This window comes from Bufo bufo, chromosome 4, assembly GCF_905171765.1.
Source record: "Bufo bufo chromosome 4, aBufBuf1.1, whole genome shotgun sequence".
NCBI classification, from domain to species: Eukaryota; Metazoa; Chordata; class Amphibia; order Anura; family Bufonidae; genus Bufo; species Bufo bufo.
Window position 1 is genome coordinate 571693281 of NC_053392.1, and position 21819 is coordinate 571715099.

The 21819-nt window shown below is 45.0% G+C and overlaps 1 protein-coding gene across 1 annotated transcript in view; it reads right to left on the minus strand.

Moving 5' to 3' along the window:
* The window catches only part of CAMKMT (calmodulin-lysine N-methyltransferase), a 534662-nt gene that overhangs the window by 485955 nt on the left and 26888 nt on the right, over positions 1 to 21819 (minus strand). The window contains exon 3 of the mRNA XM_040430327.1: positions 15739 to 15803. Coding sequence (XP_040286261.1) covers positions 15739 to 15803 — 65 coding nt within the window. The remainder of the gene's footprint in view (positions 1 to 15738; positions 15804 to 21819) is intronic.

Consider the following 21819-nt stretch of genomic DNA (forward strand, 5'->3'; position numbering starts at 1 on the left):
TGGATCCCACAGGACTTGTCCGTACCTTGTGCTGAGTAGACAAGTATACTGGTCGTACCCAGCCATTGTTATACTCCAGCGCACTTTCTCTTTGCATTCTCCTTTCTACTTCCCAATATTTTGGGGTCTTCCCAAATTTATAAAAAAATAAATAAATAAAGAAAAAAAAAAACTGTGTTGGGTACCTCCTCGTCCTCCATCGCCGCTTCCACCTACACCGCCACGTCCACCGCCTCCTCAACCTCCTACTTCACTTTGACCTCCGCCTCCTAGTTTAAGATTATTATTTTTTTTTTCTATTCTATGTTATTTTAAGTCATTTCCCTATCCACATTTGTTTGCAGGGCAACTGTCCTGCTCTTACCCCCATTTTGCTTCCTTCTGCAGCCCTCTAGCCCTTACTACGACTATTTTACAGCCATTTTAGTGCACCAAAGTTCAGGTCCCTATTGACTTTAATAGGGTTTGGGTTCGAGTTCAGGTCCTGAACCCAAACTTTGACCCGAAGCTCAGCCAAACTCGGCGAACCCGAACATCGGGTCCGCTCATCCCTACTCTTGAACTCAACTGTATTACCATCCTCAAGACGGTGATACAGTTGAATCCTGTGCTGAGGGCAGTATTATTTTGTACTGCACTGCGGTGTTTGGATCTTCTTCGGTGGTAATTTATTCTGCACTACAGTGTTGCAAGCCCTGTCTACTTCTGTTCTCACTTATGTAGCCAGACATACCTGCACTCTTGACCAGTCTCTTGGTGTTCAACTCATGGGTACTGTTTCTCCTTGTGGAGATCGCCGGTCCGTCATAGGGAGACTTACAGACACGATGCTTACAGAGAAAAGTATGCAAAATAGCTCTCCTTTATAAGGCCTCCTGCACACAACCGTTTTTTTTTTTTCCTGTTTACTGGCCGTTTTTTTACGTTCCGTATACGGAACTATTCATTTCAATGGTTCCGCAAAAAAAAACGGAATGTACTCTGTATGCATTCCGTTTTTCCGTTTAAAGATAGAACACGTCCTATTATTGGCCGCAAATCACGTTCCGTGTCTCCATTCAAGTCAATGGGTCCGCAAAAAAACGGAACACATACGGAAATGCATCCGTATGTCTTCCGTTTCCGTTCCGTTTTTTTGCAGAACCATCTATTAAAAATGTTAAGCCCAGCCCGAATTTTATCTATGTAATTACTGTATACTGTATATGCCATACGGAAAAAAGGAAACGGAAAAACGAAACAGAAACGGATACACAACGGAAACAAAAAACAGAACAACAGATCCGTGAAAAACGGACCGCAAAACACTGAAAAAGCCATACGGTCGTGTGCAGGAGGCCTTAGGAACAAAACGGTCTCTCTAGCGCCACCTATTGGAAGCAGCAACAATGCCAGTAAATGTCCAACCCATTAAAGAGCCTTGAAGTATATCTAGGGATTTTAGCCAATCCAGAAGAGACCCTTCGAAAAGGAAGAGACACTCATCTGTAGAGAGACCCTAGACAGACAGTGTTCTTCCTTATGGAGGACAGCTAATTTGAATAACGAACTTTGAACACTTGGCTATTGCTCCTCTCCCCTGCCTGCATTATGGGAGATCACTTGCCTTTTCTCCGTCTGCTATCTCTATGCTCTTTCCCCCTCCTTTTCTGTCTCAGAATGGGAAGTGTTTCACATGCTGGGCAGCAGACTGTGCAGGGTCAGTGGGCAACAGAACGGCAGAGAAGTGTCTTAGTTGCAGATCTGTGTTGTCTGTGAAGAAAGAAAGTCATTACAGCACTACCTTACATCTAGTAATAGAGGGGCATGTATGCAGATGCCTGTGAGAGGGGACAGGAATCTTGCCAACCTTAGTCCTTTATATAGTAATCTGCACCACAGCAAGCTCTTGCAACATTACAACAAAGGTGCTGTACAGATCTGTTCGAAATAATGAAAATTAAAACTACTTAAAGGGGTTGTCTAAGTTATGAAAAAAAATATATATAGCACTGTAAATCTGATGGGCAGCAATATATAACTGAGCTAAGCAAGTTTTAGGTAAAAAAAAAAATATTTTCTCATTTCCCTGGTTCCCTTTATTTCCCTGCAAAAACAACAATCTCTGCCCCTCCCCCTGCTCTGCAAAGGAAGTGATTAAGTCTGCCCTGAGTGACATGTCTGACTGCTGGGAGACTCAGCAGCATTGTTGCATGTGGAGAACTACAGGTCCCAGCTGTACAATGGCACCGCTGATACACACAGGATCTTCCCCCTACCTGTTGTGCAATGCTCTGCAGAACTCCTCTGTCAGCTCCTGTGCCCAGAATTTGTCTCCTCACTGCCTGCAGCTACTCGGTAAAGCCTTCAGCCCTGAGTCTGTGCTGCTGAAGGGGTTAATAATCCAGGGAGAGAGCAATAAGCAGCAGCCGGCAATGCAGGGGGGCGTGGCCAGCACAGTGACGTCTTGTGTACAGACTCCTATCTGCTGTCTCAGGCTTGTGCACAAAACATTATCAGAGCAGAGAAAGAAGGTGACATCACAGGTCATGTGACCCTCACTGCATCTGTAGTTGCTCCTTTCTCAGATTTCACTAAGTGCATGGTAAAGCTGTTACATTTGATTAGCTAGAAACATACAAAGAACTAGAGTTGTTGCAATACCAAATTTTTTATTCGATTTCAATATCATAAAAAGTATTGCGATACTCGATACCATTCGATACCACGTGAAAAATAAATAAAACACCAAAAAAGCCACATGCATTCCGCATTTTAAAAAAAATGGCAAATCGCGCAGTTTTTATTTATTTATTTTTCTGTTCCGGTGTTCACCGCATAGATTTTTTATTTTATTTTAATAGTTTGGACTTTTCGGACGTGGCGATATGTGATATGTTTATTTATTGTTTCTATATTTTATATGTAAAATTGGGAAAGGGAGTGATTTACTTAACCGCCTCCGGAACGCCTAATGCAGGATCGCGTTCCGGAGGCGGCAGCTCCAGGCAGAGTCACGCATCTATGCGTCATCTCGCGAGACGCGAGATTTCCTGTGAACGTGCGCACACAGGCGCGCGCGTTCACAGGATCGGAAGGTGAGCGAGTGGATCTACAGCCTGCCAGTGGCGATCGTTCGCTGGCAGGCTGTAGATGCGATTTTTTTAACCCCTAACAGGTATATTAGACGCTGTTTTGATAACAGCGTCTAATATACCTGCTACCTGGTCCTCTGGTGGTCCCTTTTGCTTGGATTGACCACCAGAGGACACAGGCAGCTCAGTAATAAGTAGCACCAAACACCACTACACTACACCCCCCCTTGTCACTTATCAACTCCTGATCACCCCATATAGACTCCCTGATCATCCCCCTGTCATTGATCACCCCCCTGTCATTGATCACCCCCCTGTAAGGCTCCATTCAGACATCCGTATGTTTTTTACGGATCCACGGATACATGGATCGGATCCGCAAAACACATACGGACGTCTGAATGGAGCCTTACAGGGGGGTGATCAATGACAGGGGGGTGATCACCCCATATAGACTCCCTGATCACCCCCCTGTCATTGGTCACCCCCCTGTAAGGCTCCATTCAGACATTTTTTTGGCCCAAGTTAGCAGAATTTTTTTCTTTTCTTACAAAGTCTCATATTCCACTAACTTGTGTCAAAAAAATAAAATCTCACATGAACTCACCATACCCCTCACGGAATCCAAATGCGTAAATTTTATTAGACATTTATATTCCAGACTTCTTCTCACGCTTTAGGGCCCCTAAAATGCCAGGGCAGTATAAATACCCCACGTGACCCCATTTCGGAAAGAAGACACCCCAAGGTATTCCGTGAGCGGCATATTGAGTCCATGAAAGATTGAAATTTTTGTCCCAAGTTAGCGGAAAGGGAGACTTTGTGAGAAAAAACAAAAAAAAATCTATTTCCGCTAACTTGTGCCAAAAAAAAAAAAATTCTATGAACTCACCATGCCCCTCATTGAATACCTTGGGGTGTCTTCTTTCCAAAATGGGGTCACATTTGGGGTATTTATACTGCCCTGGCATTTTAGGGGCCCTAAAGCGTGAGAAGAAGTCTGGGATCCAAATGTCTAAAAATGCCCTCATAAAAGGAATTTGGGCCCCTTTGCGCATCTAGGCTGCAAAAAAGTGTCACACGTGGTATCTCCGTACTCAGGAGAAGTTGGGCAATGTGTTTTGGGGTGTCATTTTACATATACCCGTGCTGGGTGAGATAAATATCTTGGTCAAATGCCAACTTTGTATAAAAAAATGGGAAAAGTTGTCTTTTGCCGAGATATTTCTCTCACCCAGCATGGGTATATGTAAAAAGACACCCCAAAACACATTGCCCTACTTCTTCTGAGTACGGCGATACCAGATGTGTGACACTTTTTTGCAGCCTAGGTGGGCAAATGGGCCCACATTCCAAAGAGCACCTTTCGGATTTCACAGGGCATTTTTTACAGATTTTGATTTCAAACTACTTCTCACGCATTAGGGCCCCTAAAATGCCAGTGCAGTATAACTACCCCACAAGTGACCCCATTTTGGAAAGAAGACACCCCAAGGTATTCCGTGAGGGGCATGGCGAGTTCCTAGAATTTTAAATTTTTTGTCACAAGTTAGCGGAAAATGATGATTTTTTATTTATTTTTATTTCTTACAAAGTCTCATATTTCACTAACTTGTGACATAAAATAAAAACTTCCATGAACTCACTATGCCCATCACGAATTACCTTGGGGTGTCTTCTTTCCAAAATGGGGTCACTTGTAGGGTAGTTATACTGCCCTGGCATTTTAGGGGCCCTAATGTGTGGGAAGTAATTTGAAATCAAAATGTGTAAAAAATGCCCTGTGAAATCCTAAAGGTGCTCTTTGGAATTTGGGCCCCTTTGCCCACCTAGGCTGCAAAAAAGTGTCACACATCTGGTATCGCCGTACTCAGGAGAAGTTGGGCAATGTGTTTTGGGGTATTATTTTACATATACCCATGCTGGGTGAGATAAATATCTCAGACAAATGCCAACTTTGTATAAAAAAAATGGGAAAAGTTGTCTTTTGCCGAGATATTTCTCTCACCCAGCATGGGTATATGTAAAAAGACACCCCAAAACACATTGCCCTACTTCTTCTGAGTACGGCGATACCAGATGTGTGACACTTTTTTGCAGCCTAGGTGGGCAAATGGGCCCACATTCCAAAGAGCACCTTTCGGATTTCACCGGCCATTTTTTACAGATTTTGATTTCAAACTACTTCCCACACATTAGAGCCCCTAAAATGCCAGGGCAGTATAACTACCCTACAAGTGACCCCATTTTGGAAAGAAGACACCCCAAGATATTTCGTGATGGGCATAGTGAGTTCATGGAAGTTTTTATTTTTTGTCACAAGTTAGTGGAATATAGACTTTGTATGGAAAAAAAAAATCATAATTTTCCGCTAACTTGTGACAAAAAATAAAAAGTTCTATGAACTCACTATGCCCATCAGCGAATATCTTAGGGTGTCTACTTTCCGAAATGGGGTCATTTGTTGGGTGTTTGTACTGTCTGGCCATTGTAGAACCTCAGGAAACATGACAGGTGCTCAGAAAGTCAGAGCTGCTTCAAAAAGCGGAAATTCACATTTTTGTACCATAGTTGGTAAACGCTCTAACTTTTACCCAAACCATTTTTTTCACCCAAACATTTTTTTTTTTTAATCAAAGACATGTAGAACAATAAATTTTGAGAAAAATTTATATATGGATGCCATTTTTTTTGCAAAATTTTACAACTGAAAGTAAAAAATGACATTTTTTTGCAAAAAAAATCGTTACATTTCGATTAATAACAAAAAAAGTTAAAATGTCAGCAGCAATGAAATACCACCAAATGAAAGCTCTATTAGTGAGAAGAAAAGGAGGTAAAATTCATTTGGGTGGTAAGTTGCATGACCGAGCAATAAACGGTGCAAATAAAGTAGTGTAGGTCAGAAGTGTAAAAAGTGGCCTGGTCATTAAGGGTGTTTAAGCTAGGGGGGCTGAGGTGGTTAAAGGGGTTGTCCAAGTTATATTTATTGATGACCTATCCTCAGGATAGGTCATCAATATCAGATCGGCTGGGGTCCGACACCCGGCACCCCCCCCCCCCCCCCCCTGATCAGCTGTTTAAAGTGCCAGCGCTGCCTCCCCTTCATTGTTTACCTTCTCGCCGTTGCATCTGCAGCGGTGAGCAGCTGTAATTACACCCAAGTCGTCCAATTCATTTCAAAGGTACGGATCAATTCTATATACTTGTATAGGAGCTAGAACCTGGGATCTTTTCATCCCTTGTCCTATTCACCCTGATAGAGCTCTATTAGGGTGAATAGGATCTCACACTCTCCCTGCTGCCCTGTGCATAGTACACACAGCAGCAGGGATGTTGCCATTGCAACCGGGGCTTCAGTATGCCATGGTAACCGATCAGAGCCCCAGGATTACACTGCTGGGGCTCCGATCAGAAGCTGCCACTGCACCACCAATGAAAAGAAGGGGAGGGGACCCTGTGGCCACTGCCACCAATGAGAAGGGGAGGGGACCCTGTGGCCACTGCCACCAATGAGAAGGGGAGGGGACCCTGTGGCCACTGCCACCAATGATTTTAATACTGGGGGGGTTGAGGGGGCGGGCGCACTACGCCACCAATGATAATTAACCTTTAATACAGGAGGCGGGTGCCAGCAGCAGATCAGCGGCAGTTAACCCCTCAGGTGCCACACCTGAGGGGTTAACTGCTGCTAATCCCAGCTCCCTGTCAGAGGCAGGGTGTCGGCTATGTGATTCTGCTGCCGGCACCTGCCTCCTGTATTAAAAGTTAAAGACGACCTTTCGTTGGTTCGGACTTTAAGTTAGCAGGCTATATATAGTGGCGCCGCTCCATTCGCCTGCTGTGGCCCCGTTACCGTCTCGTGCGCTGTATGCTAATTACTACTATTGGAGCAATAAGCAGGAGACATCAGCTTCTCTCCTGGTCGTTCCTCCCCCCTGGCTGTGACGTTCTGCGCTGCGATTGGACAGCGCTACAGGAGAGAAGATGATGTCTCCTGCCCATTGCTCCAATAATAGTAATTAGCATACGGAGCAGGAAAAGGTAATGGGGGCAGAGCAGGCAAACGGAGCAGTGCCCAAGAATAATAGAAAGTGCAGGGAGATCCCTGGGCGCCGCTCTATGTAGCCTACTAACTTAAAGTCCGGACCTATGAAAAGTCCTGCCCCTCTGTCCTCTTTGGTGGCAGCTGCAGCAGCAGCACAGGGGGGAGGAAGAGACTGCTTCCTTCTCCCCTGTGCTGCTGAGGGAACATTAGCACGCTGGCAAAATGGAAATCCCGTTATCGTATCGATACTGGGACAAAAGTATCGATTGGGTATTGAAATTTCGATACCCGCAACAACCCTACTGTCGACAGATAAGTGGTGTTTTTTTATTTATTTTTTCTGTCGGCACACTTTAATTTTGCAGTTATGCCTGACAATTCCGTGATTTTTTTTCCCTTATAAATGCTGCCAAGTACACCCGCATATTTAGTTATCATATCGTGCAGGATGTTTTGTATTTTTTTCTGTGATTTTTGATAAATGAATATGCTTGAAGGAGTGGCACCTTCAATTTTGAATGCGCTCCTAGGGGAGCAGCATTCTTGTCTTCCTTTTGCCCCACCTATCCCACATGCGCCTTTGATTAGGTGGTACATATAGGTGTGCTTGCGCCTCATCTCATTGGTTGCTCGGTGCACACAGAGCAGCACACTATATGTGCAGGGTCTGCTCTTCTGAAGGTAGATGCCCAACGGCATACGTAGGTTTTAGCGTAGGATCTGCCTGACTGAGACCACCTTGTCGCGTGTAGGCGGGCACAGATGTGTTTCGATCGAAATATATTGGCTGAGAGTCTCAGATTTTATCATATAAGAGTGAGGGCTTAGTCCATATATAATGTTGGCATCTCTTGTGTTAGTGCATTATTTTCCATTTATTTTTTCTTATAAATGTTGCCATGTATATCTTCATATTTAGTTATCATATCATGCAGGATGTTTTGTATTTTTTTTATGTGATTTTTGCCTGACAATCTCTTTAAGCTGCAACTGCTATAAAGATTATTCACCACAAAATTTTACATCAATTAAAAAAAAAAAGACCCATGTAGTCAGATGAGACGGCCACAACATATCTTCAAAGGGTTTGCCCATCATTGATTCATTTTTTTTTAATTCCACCCTCTCCCTGCTGGACCAGTCAAAGGAAGCATACTTACCTTCTCCCCGCAGCTCGTTTCTGCACTAGGCTATCTTCACTGCACCTTGGGTCCCCGCATGTAAATTTCCAGCATGGGAGGGGTCACATGTGCAATTGCAGCCAATGACTGGCCTCATCAGTGATGTGTCTCCAAGTTTCATATCATTGATGGGTCACATGCCATTTAAAACACGTCACCACTGAGGCAGTGGCGCACGTAGCGACATCAATTCTGGAAGTTTACATGCAGGGACCAAAGTGCAGTGCAGACTCCCCAGGTAAGAGCCGAGCAGCGGGGAGTAGCTAAGTATGCTACCCTTCACACGTCCATTGGGAAGGGATGAAGTTTATGAAACAAAAAGGACAACACTTTTAAACAAAAATACGCTAATCTTTTGAGACTCTCCAGAACATACAAAAAAATCATTTCTCATCAAAGTATAAATTCCTAGAATCTGAATATAGAAAGCAAAAAAGTTCCAGTGGCTTCCATAACAGAGTTCCTGGTTCCTGAGTTTTTTTCAATACTTAGGTTCATGAGGGCCTTGCAATTTTTCTTTATGCTAAATAATCCTATACAGGATGACTGTTCTTAAGGTCTGTGCTATAGCGAGTTCAGTACGTCCGTCCATTTCAATGAGCGAGATATTTTAAGCTGAATGACAACATTTATAATGGTTACAGAACCGACGGGAGTCTGAATGAATAAATGGTACAAAACATCAAGCCATTCCACCTGTAAACTAAACATGACGACCACTCAAGAGACAAATTCGTTAATTAAATACGTGACTACCTGTATTTTAATGTGAATAGAAAGCTTGAGCAACTAACAATGATTCTACTTTCAGTTTTAAATAGCTTCATAATGCTCTCTCTTTAGACGCACAATGCACTCAGGAGAGCAAAACATGAACTCTAAAAAAAATAAAAATAAAAAATAAAATAAAAAGGCTGACGGCTTGGTTCAGCTCTCCGGCACAATTCAACTGACAGCTTATAACTGAGAAAAAGAGAGACAAAACACTGCAAAAGAAAAGTTATTGTCTTAGTAAGATTATCACATACACACACGGCACCAACAAGGCGAGTTAACACGCGATATTATGCTGCAATAAAGACATGCATAAAATTATATTTGCAGGTCCATGCACACTGGATCCATTGCTGGGCACAAGAGGTATGAATTTATTTTGTGCAATGTGCCCTTGGCGCTCAATGGAGTGAGTAGGTAGGGGGCTTTAGGCCAAGTTTGGGGGCTTTTGTGCCAGGTTTTCAAGCTATCCCCTATCCACAGGTGGTTGTCAGCAGTCATCTTAGTCCAAGAAAATCCAAGATCCACAACCACTTTAAAAGGGGTTAGCTGAATTTTTTGTGTGTTTTTAACTGGCTCAAAAATGTGTAAAAAAAAAAGAGTAATGCTACTTTCACACTAGCGGCACGGACCTCCGGCAGGCTGTTCCGTCGGGTGAACAGCCTGTCGGATCCGTCCTGCCGCTAGTGACCGTGTGCCCTCAGACTGCCGCTCCATCCCCATTGACTATAATGGGGGCGGGGCGGAGTTCCGGCGGAGGCACGGCAGCTCACGGCGAGAGGCTGCCGGAATAAGTGTTGGACATGTCGTAGTTTTATTCCGGCAGCCTCTCGCCGTGCGCTGCCGTGCCTCCGCCGGAACTCCGCCCCCGCCCCCATTATAGTCAAACGTTCACTAGCGGCAGGACGGATCCGACAGGCTGTTCAACCGACGGAAGAGACTGACGGAGGTCTGTGCCGCTAGTGTGAAAGTAGCCTAACACACCTCCTCACAGCCGGTTCCCCGCCACTCCTGTTCTAATGCTTCCCAAATTGCCTGTTTATCACGGTCGGCGTGGCTATCACATACGTGACACAGAGGGAGGGAACGAGGAAGGCCCTGCCCAAGTGAGAGGGAAGATGGTGACCCCTGACTCACCTGGCGGCTGGCACCTGGCTGCCCTGACGTCCCTAGACGGGTTCCTCACCCGTACGCCGATCACGTGCCTAAAGCCCTGGATTTCCCTGAGCTGAGCCCTAGGTAGTGAACAGGGCGATGTGGTATCTCCGTACTCAGGAGAAGTTGGGGAATGTGTTTTGGGGTGTCATTTTACATATACTCATGCTGGGTGAGAGAAATATCTCGGCAAAAGACAACTTTTCCCATTTTTTATACAAAGTTGGCATTTGACCAAGATATTTATCTCACCCAGCATGGGTATATGTAAAATGACACCCCAAAACACATTGCCCAACTTCTCCTGAATACGGCGATACCACATGTGTGACACTTTTTTGCAGCCTAGATGCGCAAAGGGGCCCACATTCATTTTATGAGGGCATTTTTAGACATTTGGATCCTAGACTTCTTCTCACGCTTTAGGGCCCCTAGAATGCCAGGGCAGTATAAATACCCCACATGTGACCCCATTTTGGAAAGAAGACACCCCAAGGTATTCAATGAGGGGCATGGCGAGTTCATAGAATTTATTTTTTTTTGGCACAAGTTAGCGGAAATTGATATTTTTTTTTTTTTCTCACAAAGTCTCCCTTTCCGCTAACTTGGGACAAAAATGTCAATCTTTCATGGACTCAATATGCCCCTCACGGAATACCTGGGGGTGTCTTCTTTCCGAAATGGGGTCACATGTGGAGTATTTATACTGCCCTGGCATTCTAGGGGCCCTAAAGCGTGAGAAGAAGTCTGGAATATAAATGTCTAAAAAATTTTACGCATTTGGATTCCGTGAGGGGTATGGTGAGTTCATGTGAGATTTTATTTTTTGACACAAGTTAGTGGAATATGAGACATGGTAAGAAAAAAAATATATATTTCCGCTAACCTGGGCCCAACAAATGTCTGAATGGAGCCTTACAGGGGGGTGATCAATGACAGGGGGGTGATCAATGACAGGGGGGTGATCAGGGAGTCTATATGGGGTGATCACCCCCCTGTCATTGATCACCCCCCTGTAAGGCTGCATTCAGATGTCCGTATGATTTTTACGGATCCACTGATACATGGATCGGATCCGCAAAACGCATACGGACATCTGAATGCAGCCTTACAGGGGGGTGATCAATGACAGGGGGGTGATCAATGACAGGGGGGTGATCAGGGAGTCTATATGGGGTGATCACCCCCCTGTAAGGCTGCATTCAGATGTCCGTATGCGTTTTGCGGATCCGATCCATCTATCAGTGGATCCGTAAAAATCATACGGACATCTGAATGGAGCCTTACAGGGGGGTGATCAATGACAGGGGGGTGATCAGGAAGTCTATATGGGGTGATCACCTCCGTCATTGATCACGCCCCTGTAAGGCTCCATTCAGACGTCCGTATGTGTTTTGCGGATCCGATCCATCTATCAGTGGATCCGTAAAAAATCATACGGATGTCTGAATGGAGCTTTACAGGGGGGTGATCAATGACAGGGGGGTGATCAATGACAGGGGGTGATCAATGACAGGGGGGTGATCAGGGAGTCTATATGGGGTGATCTGGGGTGATCAGGGGTGAATAAGGGGTTAATAAGTGACGGGGGGGGGGGGGGGGTAGTGTAGTGTGGTGCTTGGTGCTACATATTACTGAGCTACCTGTGTCCTCTGGTGGTCGATCCAAACAAAGGGGACCACCAGAGGACCAGGTAGCAGGTATATTAGACGCTGTTATCAAAACAGCGTCTAATATACCTGTTAGGGGTTAAAAAAACACATCTCCAGCCTGCCAGCGAACGATCGCCGCTGGCAGGCTGGAGATCCACTCTCTTACCTTCCGTTCCTGTGAACGCGCGCGCCTGTGTGCGCGCGTTCACAGGAAATCTTGCGTCTCGCGAGAGGACGCGCCGGCGCGTCCAGGAGGAATCAATCAACCACCTCCAGGACGCGTCGCTGCGTTCGGCGGTCCGGAGGTGGTTAAGGAGGCTTATAGGCCATACATGCTCCACTGGAATTCTGGGAAGAAGTGATGAAAATGAGCTGTTAGCAAGTTCTGCCTCTGATGCCACCAGATGTGAATTCCAGAGGAGCATGTATAACCTATAAGCCTCCTCACGCCGATTAAGGCGCTCTCCATAAGGCGTCTTACCGGGTTAAGCCAGTACTCTCTGCTCTGCATTAATGAGGGTCCATCACCCCAAAACAACTGTCTGCAGATGAGGTGCTGGCATATTTAATATCTGAGTCATGTCTGAAGGCCTATTTAAAAAGCTTGAACACTGACTAATAGGATAGCTACGCTACATCTGGTGGCATTAGAGGCAGAGCTGGCTAAGAGCTCATTTGCATCCCTTTCTTCCCATAATTCCAGACGAGCATGTATGGCCTATAAGTCTCCTCACGCTGATTAAGGAGAGATTGTACCCCCTAACTCCTTTAAATGGGAGCACACAAAGGGGGGCATTTATTAAGACCAGCGTTTTAGACGCCAGTCTTAATAGCCCCTTTAGCTGGACCCTGGCCTCTCCATAACTTCAGCGCATCCAGTGCCAGTCGAAATGTAAGCTATCTTCCTTACATTTAGACCATTTTCTACACCTAAAACAGGCTTGGAAAATGACGAACGAGACGGGCCTTTCGCCCCGTCCCCTTTCACGCCACACCCACTTTTTTAGACCTGGCGCGAGGGCGGGGGGGGGGGGGAAAGAGTCGCAGACTGTGGTGCAAGTAATCGTTGTGCCGCAATCTGCGCCAGCAATACACCTAATATAGGCATATTTCTGGATAATAAATGACCCCCAAAGTCTCTAAGGTTTTGCAATATGGAACTGCAGGCACTCTGTAATAAGGGTTTGTTGTAGGGAAAATACTTGCGGTATATGATATGCCTTTCTTCCATATGAATTCATGGGAAAAACAAACTCCAAGGGACTTTGTATAATAATCCAATTTATACAACGATTCTTATGGCTTACCTATTATTCAGAACGGTAGCTTTCTAATTTTTATCTTTCATACAAAAATATTTTAAAACTGACCAAATGTCTGCACACAGACAGAACAATGAAAAGATCGCTGCGCAGCCCGGCCTTACTTACTGCAGTGACGAGTGCTGAGGCTGCAGCTCCCTCTGCTGTTTCCTGCCTGATCACGCAGGCACACTTGCGTTGTTAATTCTGGTATTGAGATCCGACAGAGGATCTCTATACCGGAATTAAACGGATCCGTTTTGATTTTACGCATCAGGATGCATCCGTTCCATTATGATGCGGTTGTGTGAAATCAAAACGGATACATCACTAAATACATTGAAAGTCAAGGGGTGACAAATCCGTTTTTTTAGGCTCCTAAAAAACTGATCCGTCAACATTGACTTACATTGTTTTCAGTGCTGGATCCGTTTTTATGACCGGACACAAAACCGCAGCGGTCTTGTGTCCGGTCACAAAACAGAATGCTGACGGAACGGAAGACATCCTGAACAGATCTCTTTCCATGCAGAATGCACGAGGACTAAACGGAAAATTTTTTCGGCCGGATTCCAATACCGTAAAACAACAACGCAAGTGTGAAAGTAGCCTTACACGTCATACAGTCACACACAGGGACCTCACGGCAGCTCTACAGGCCTGTGAGATAAATCTGCTCCGAATGCAAGCTTTACGACGCACGTTCTGCTGCACCTGCAATTTTTACTGACTTCTGTGCTGTGCAGTTGTGCGACAATTCCACTGTGACATAAAGCCCTTAAAGGGGTTGCACACTCCTTTTATTTTAATTCCATCGGTTAATAAGGTTGAAAAAAAGACTTGAGTTCATGAAGTTCAACCAAGGAATTAATGCAATTTATTTTTAAAAATTAATCTAAGCCCTTTTTAAAACTGTCCACTGTTCCTGCTGTGACCACGTCCTGAGGAAGTCTATTCCACAGATTCACAGTTCTGACGCCTCTGGAGACTGAACTTTTTCCTTCTCCAGACAGAGGCAGTGCCCCATTGTCTTTTGAGGGAACTTTACAGCTTTTCACCATGTTTTTTGTCCAACCCATTTCTAAATTTGTATAGGTTACTCATGTCCCCCCTAAGACGCCTCTTCTCAAGACTAATTAAATTTAATCTTTCCTCAAACCTAAAACCCTCCATGCCCCTTATCAGTATAGTTGCTCTCTTCTGTACTTTTTACAGCTCCAGGGCATTCCTTCTATGGACTGGTGCCCAGAACGGGCACTCAGGAGGAGCCGTTAATTTTTGACACCCCACACAGCTGCTGACCAGCTCTTTGGGGGTAGTTCCGGTGTCAGAACTACACCGCTCTGCCCACTGCACAGTGCAGCACTGCTCCCATTGAAGTGTATAGGAGTAGCAACGTCCACTACACAATGGACGAAGCTGTGTGGTTCCAGTGCTGGAATTACTCCCGTCTGGCTGATGGGGGTGTCAGACCGCCCATCAAATTATATATAAATGGCCCTCCTGAAGACAGGATACAGTACTTACAGGTGGGGTCAGACTGGTGTTCCTCGGGCCCGTCAAAAGGAAATTATCCTAGGTGCCCAAACCCCATATCATCAGTCAAGTCTAACAGATTTTGATTCAAAGCACATCGCTAATGTCAGCCAGCTTAATACCCATTTTTCAGGTGACAGAAACCCTTTAAAGGGGTATTACAGTTTTTTAGGGTTGGTCCTACTGCCGGGACCCCCACTGATCACAAGAACGGTGAAACAGTAACCCTCAGCTGTCTCCAGATGAATGGAGCGGTAGGTCGCATGCTTGACTGGCCAGTCCATTTGTTTTGGATGAGGAGGTGCAGTGGGTCTCGTGATCAATGGAAGTCCCAGCAGTAGGACCCACATCAGAGAGTGCAATATATTAGACCCATCCCGCCTAAAAAACGGGGTAGCTCTCCATTCAAACGCCCCGTGTGCAGGTGATGGAAGCATATGAGAAGTGTCAGGTACATGCTATAGACAACAGACAGTCAGCGTTTCCACAGCTCGGCACACGATCGACCCTTCCGTTATTATTTTTGCCACATCACCCGCACAGATTTCTCCTGTCATCATCAACTTTTCTTCTCTCAGCGAGGAATTCCCCCAGTTTGGAAAAAGGCGCTTATAATGGAGACATATTTATACAAAGCTTAGCACATCTGCCTCTTATTTGACCTCGGAGATAAATATGCCATTCATAAAGCGTTTTGCCCGCGGGAGTACAAATTGTTGGAGTGTATTCAGTTAGCAGGCTTTAGCTGCTCATTCCATAAGGCTTTTCTGTGGCCTAATCTTTCTGAATGGAGCAGCTGCCTTACATTCAGAGTCGCAAAAACCTGTCAAAACGTATGCAGATCATTCATAATTCCTGAACTCAATCGGCGTGAATTACACAGATCCACCGCCGCATCGGAAAACAATTAAATACCGGGAAATTAGCACAACTAAAATTTTACACTTTTGTCATGTAAATCTGCGTGAGCGGAAAACAATGCTGGGGATTTAGCGATACAATGGGAATAGGACTTACACACGTTTCCAGTGTTGTCAAAGCTCGTCAGGATGTCGGAAACATTTAACGCTCCTCTGTTCTGCCTGAAATAAAAGATCGGCTTGAAATTATTAATTTTTTTTTTATATACACTTAATACTTACAATCGTCATGCGGACATCATCCGTATGTTTTGCGGACCACAAAAAACATACAGTCGTGTGAATGTACTCTAAGGGCTCCTGCACACAACCATATTCGTTTTTGCGGTCTGCAAATCAAAGATCCGCAAAACACAGATACCTGCCTGTCGTCATTTTTTTTTGGTCCTGCAGAAATGTCCTATCCTTCTCTGCAAAACAGATATAACCAGGACATGTTCTTTTTTTTTTCTTTTTTTTTTGCGGGGCCATGGAATGGACTTACGAATGCAGACAGAACACAGGTGCGCTGTCTGCATCTTTTTCAACCTCATTGAGATGAATGGGTCAGTGAAGACGCTGAAGCTCACTGCCTCCCTCCTACATAGGCCTAAAACTGACCATTATATATATACGCTACCATGGCTGCAATGTAAAAGCAAACAAGGACTACAAGTAGCAGTACACTGCCATACGCAAAGACACATGCAAACACTAGAAATAAGAATAAATGTAAACTGCATCACTGCTATACTTACTATATGGAAATGATACTCTTTGAACTCTTTGCGCACATTTTGGATCAAGATTGTGTCGGGGCCCATCTACCATCGACAAGGTGACCTAGCAGCAGATGGGACCTACACTATCAGACTTGCCACTCCTGGGCCTAAACCTACAAGATTCAGGGCAATGTAGAATCCAGCTATATTATACCCTGGATAAAAGTCCTGGGCAGATGCGCTGGAGTGCACGGTCCAAAAAGGGGGCAGCTACTCCCCCCAAATGTACAATGCAAAAACCTGCGTTAGACCAGCACCTCTAAACAATATGAAAAAAAAAGAGGTTCAGGTGCACGGTTTTGTATGTCAAAATCCCAGGAGAGGCAAGTCTGATAGTCGCTGGAAGATAAGCCTGACACCATTGTGCTCAAAAATGTGCACAAAGAGCTTCTAATTTTCTATAATTGCATTGTACATTCGGGGTAAGCGCCTGCCCCCTTTTTGGACTGTGCACCCCTGCCCATCTACCCAGAGCCTTTAATCGGAATGCGATATAGCTGCATTCTACATTGCTCTGTATTTTGTAGTTTTAAAGAGGACCTGGTATGGAAATATATATCATTGGTACAGGGAGGAGGAGACTTCCCTGTTTCTCAATGGGCATCTCCTTCTCCCTGGCTGTAGCGTGGTCCAATCACAGCGGAGAGCGTCACAGCCAGGGAGAAAAAAAAGCTCACCTTCTCCCTGGCTGTGACGCTCTCCGCTGTGATTGGACCGCACTACAGCCAGGGAGAAGGAGACGCCCATTGAGAAACAGGGAAGTCTCCTCCTCCCTGTACCGATGATATATATTTCCATACCAGGCGGGAAAATTAAAAGGGGGGCATAGCGGGGGAATGGAGCGCAGGACAGATAAGCTAGTAAGCGATCTTACATGCCTGCACTATGCCCTACACAACCCCCTACTTATTTCATAATGTCTGGACCCATGAAAGGCCCTCTTTAAGCCCAGGAGATGCAAGTCTTTTAGCGTAGGTCCCATCTGTTAGAAGCCACCTTGTCGCTGGTAGATGGGCCCCACACAATTTTGATCCATAATGTGCGCAAAGAGTTTATAATTTTCATATAGTAAGTAAAGCAGTGATTTAGTTTACATTTATTCATGTTTCTAGTGTTTGCATGTGTCGTTGCGAATGGCAGTCTGCTGCTACTTGTAGTACTTGTTTGCTTTTACATTTCAGCTATGGTATAGTATACAGATATGATCAGCTTTAGGCCTATGAGCTGCAGCATCTTCACAGACAGACTTTCCTTAGCAACACTCATCTAGTGGGCGATGATCAGAGAGATTTATATTATAGAAATGCATAAATTCACAAAAAAAAAAAAGTATATTACAAAAACATTCCCTATCACTGTCCCTACACATTCGAAAAAAAATGACAATTAGACTTCAATTCTGCCCTCATCCCCCGCTGCTGTCAGTCCCACAATGCCAAGGTGTCAGCCATAGCAATGTTGTGTAACACACCTACACCTTAGTATAAGGAGCTAAGATCAGCGGGAGCACAACACCCTGCAACTTCGCCAATCAGCTGATTGAAGGGGGTAGTGGCGGACTGCTGAGTGTCCCGTTTCTTTCATTGTTACCAGGCGCTGCTCCATACGCTTCGGAGTGGCTGTGCCTGGCTTGAGAGCAGTTGTGTTGTTTTTGCCTGGCTTTAAAGTGGAGCTGTCACCTCTCCTGACAATTCTGGAGCATCTACCCTTATGACTCTGTGTGGTGTCATTCCTCTGTTATTCCTATTAGAAATGATGAATAAATTGCTAGCAGTTTGCAATGAAGTTCCAGATGGGTATTACCAGTTGCACAGTCCGACACCATCCAATCATTGCTCCCAGTGTCAGACTGTGCAGGGACCCCCCCCCCCCCCGCACCCCCACCCCAACTCAGTGCTCCAGACAAAAAAAAAAATACCTAGTAGCCATTGGCTCCTGAACTGAAAAATTTAGGAGCCAAATAAAATTTTTAGTCGCCAAATCGAAACCGAATCAAAATTTTGGTATCATGACAACGCTACGCCGATCAGATCGGCGTAGGGTTGTTTCGATACCAAAATTTTGATTCGCTTTCGTCACCATAAAAAAGTATTGCGATACTCAATACCACGCGAAAAAAATAATAATAATACAAAAAAAAGCTGCGTGCATTTCGCATTTTATGAAACGTTCGGCCCATAATAGAACAGTCCTATCCTATTTTTTGGGGGGACAAGGTGACTAAAAAATAGCAAATCGCATGGTTTTTATTTATTTATTTCTGTTACGGCGCTCACCGCATAGGAGATATTTTTTAATAATTTAATAGTTTGGACTTTTCGGACACAGCGCTATTTAATATGTTTATTTATTTATGGTTTATATATTTTATATGTAAAATTGGGAAAGGGGGGATTTAAACTTAATATTTTAGGGTACTTTCACACTAGCATTTTTCATTTCCGGCATAGAGTTCCGTCCTAGGGGCACTATACCGGAAAATAACTGATCAGGCATATCCTCATGCATTCTGAATGGAGAGTAATCCGTTCAGGATGCATCAGGATGTCTTCAGTTCAGTCATTTTGACTGATCAGGCAAAAGATAAAACCGTAGCATGCTACGGTTTTATCTCCGGCGGAAAAAAATGAAGACTTGCCTTAATGCCAGATCCGGCATTTTTCCTCATAGTAATGTATTAGTGCCGGATCCGGCATTCAAAATACCGGAATGCCGGATCCGTCCTTCCGGTCTGCGCATGCGCAGACTGGTAAAAATGTGTAAAAAGATACAAGACGGATCCGTCTGTCCGCATGACAAGCGGAAAGATGGATTCGTTCTTGCAATGCATTTGTGAGATGGATCTGCATCCAGATGCGTCTCACAAATGCTTTCAGTCTCATCCAGATCGGCGGATCCGGCAGGTGTGAAAGTAGTGTTTGTGTTTTTTAGTTTTTTTTTTACTTACTATTAGCCCCCTTGTCCTATTCACCCTTAGGCCCCTTTCACAAGGGCGAGATTTCTGCGCGGGTGCAATGCGTGACGTGAACGCATTGCACCCGCACTGAATCCGGACCCATTCACTTCTATGGGGCTGTGCACATGAGCGGTGATTTTCACGCATCACTTGTGCATTTTTCATGCAACGCAGGCCCCATAGAAGTGAATGGGGCTGCGTGAAAATCGTAAGCATCTGCAAGCAAGTGCGATTTTCACGCATGGTTGCTAAGATGACAGTCTATTCACTGTATTATTTTCCCTTATAACATGGTTATAAGGGAAAATAATAGCATTCTTTAATACAGAATACTTAGAAGGTCAATTGAGGGTTAAAAAAATAAATAAAAAATAATTAACTCACCTCCTCCAATTGATCCCGTAGCTGCCGGTCTCCTGTTCTTTCTTCAGGACCTGTCAAAGGACCTGTGGTGATATCACTGTGCTCATCACATGGTACAATCACATGATCCATCACCATGGTAATGGACCATGTGATAAGCTCAGTGACGTCACCACAGGTCCTTTGACAGGTCCTGAAGAAAGAACAGATTGGCAGCTACGCGATCAATTGGAGGAGGTGAGTTAATATTATTTTTATTTTTTAACCCTCATTGGCACTGCGCACCAATGTTTATTATAGTGGGGGGGGCGCACTGCGCCACCAATGAGGATAACTGACCTGTTAATACAAATACAGGAGGCGGGTGCCGGAATCAAATAGCCGGCACCCGACCTCTATGACAGGGAGCTGCGATCAGCGGCAGTTAACCCTTCAGGTGCGGTACCTGAGGGGTTAACTGCAGCTGATCGAAGCTCCCTGTCATAGAGGTCGGGTGCCGGCTATTTGATTCCGGCACCCGCCTCCTGTATTTGTATTAACAGGTCAGTTATCTTCATTGGTGGCGCAGTGGCCACAGCCCCTCCCCCTCTCGTCTCCTTTTCTATCGGCGGCGGCAGCAGCACAGGGAGGAGGGAGAGACTCCTCCTCCACTGGGCTGCTGAGAAGAACATCGGCGGCGGGGCAGAGAACTATTCAACGGCAGAGCTGCGGCGGTGGGTCAAGACTAAAAAGTCTTGTCGCCATTTGTAAATTCAAAGTCGCATTGGCGACCATTTTGGTCGCCATCTGGAGCCCTGCAACTGGTAACACCCATTTGAACATTCATTGCAAACCGCTAGCAATTCATTCATAACTTCTAGCAGGAATAATTGAGGAATGGCTCAGCACAGAGTCATAAGAATAGATGCTCTAGGATTGTTATTACATGGGGAATGCAAGTAGTTACTAAACCAGACATGTCAGGAGAGGGGACAGGTCATCTTTAAAGGGGCTGTGCTACAAAAAAATAGTCTACCTTTTTCAAACAAGCACCTGGATCAGAATACCTTGGTAAATACATGCAATAAAAATTTAGCATAGTCACTGAGCCACTCAATAAATTGTATCTGTATAGCGCCACCTGCTGTTTGTTCTTTTTTCTTGTCCACCTCACTGAGGTGATTGCACCAGCCATATCTTCTATTATAAGTAGAGATGAGCGAATTTCTTGAAAATTCTAATTGGCTGATTCACCGAATTTCACGAAAAAATTTGCTTCATGACGAATTACTTTGCCACGAAGCGCAATTTTTTGTAAGTAGCGGGTGCAATGACAGGTAGCTGCGACAGCGCCACCCCCGACATTGTACCCCTCAGATGCCGCGTTCATACATGATCACGGCATCTGAGTGTACAAACAGTGTGAAAACAACATAAAAAAAAAAAACATTACATCAAACTTACCTCCTCCATTTGCGCGCGACGGGCCGGCCGCCGCCATCTTGCTTGAAGATCTCGGCCGAAATCACGTGTGGCGCGAGATTACGTCATCACGTCGGCCGGCGTGATGATGTAATCTCGCGCCGCATGGGATTTCGGCCGAGATCTTCAAGCAAGATGGAGGCTGGCGGCCCTTCGCGCGCAAATGGACGCGGTAAGTTTGGATTTCAGGATTAATCGATTCGCTGACACGAGGCAATTCGGCTTCTAGGCGAATCGAATAATTCCTGAAATTCGAATCTAATTCCTCTTCGTGGGTTTGGATTCACTCATCTCTAGCTATAAGCTGTGGCAGTTACAGGGAAAGAGCTACAGCAGAAAAGACCCCCCAGAAAGGACGCGTCCCCTTAGATGCCAGCCTGAAATAAATCTAGTAGAGCAACTGGAGCAATGACTGGGGAGATCTCTGGACCCATGTGAGGTACAGGGCTGGTCCTAGCTTTGTTAGAGAGAGATTGTCATGTACTTCCATTTTTTACATTATCATGGCAGACTTCTTTAAGTAACAAACTCCACCGTTTCCTAGCGTGGTCACAACCCCCTCATTATCACACGCCATGCTGCTACACCGGTCCGGTAAGGTCCTCATACATTAGCATTAAGCCTGAGTGATTTTCCA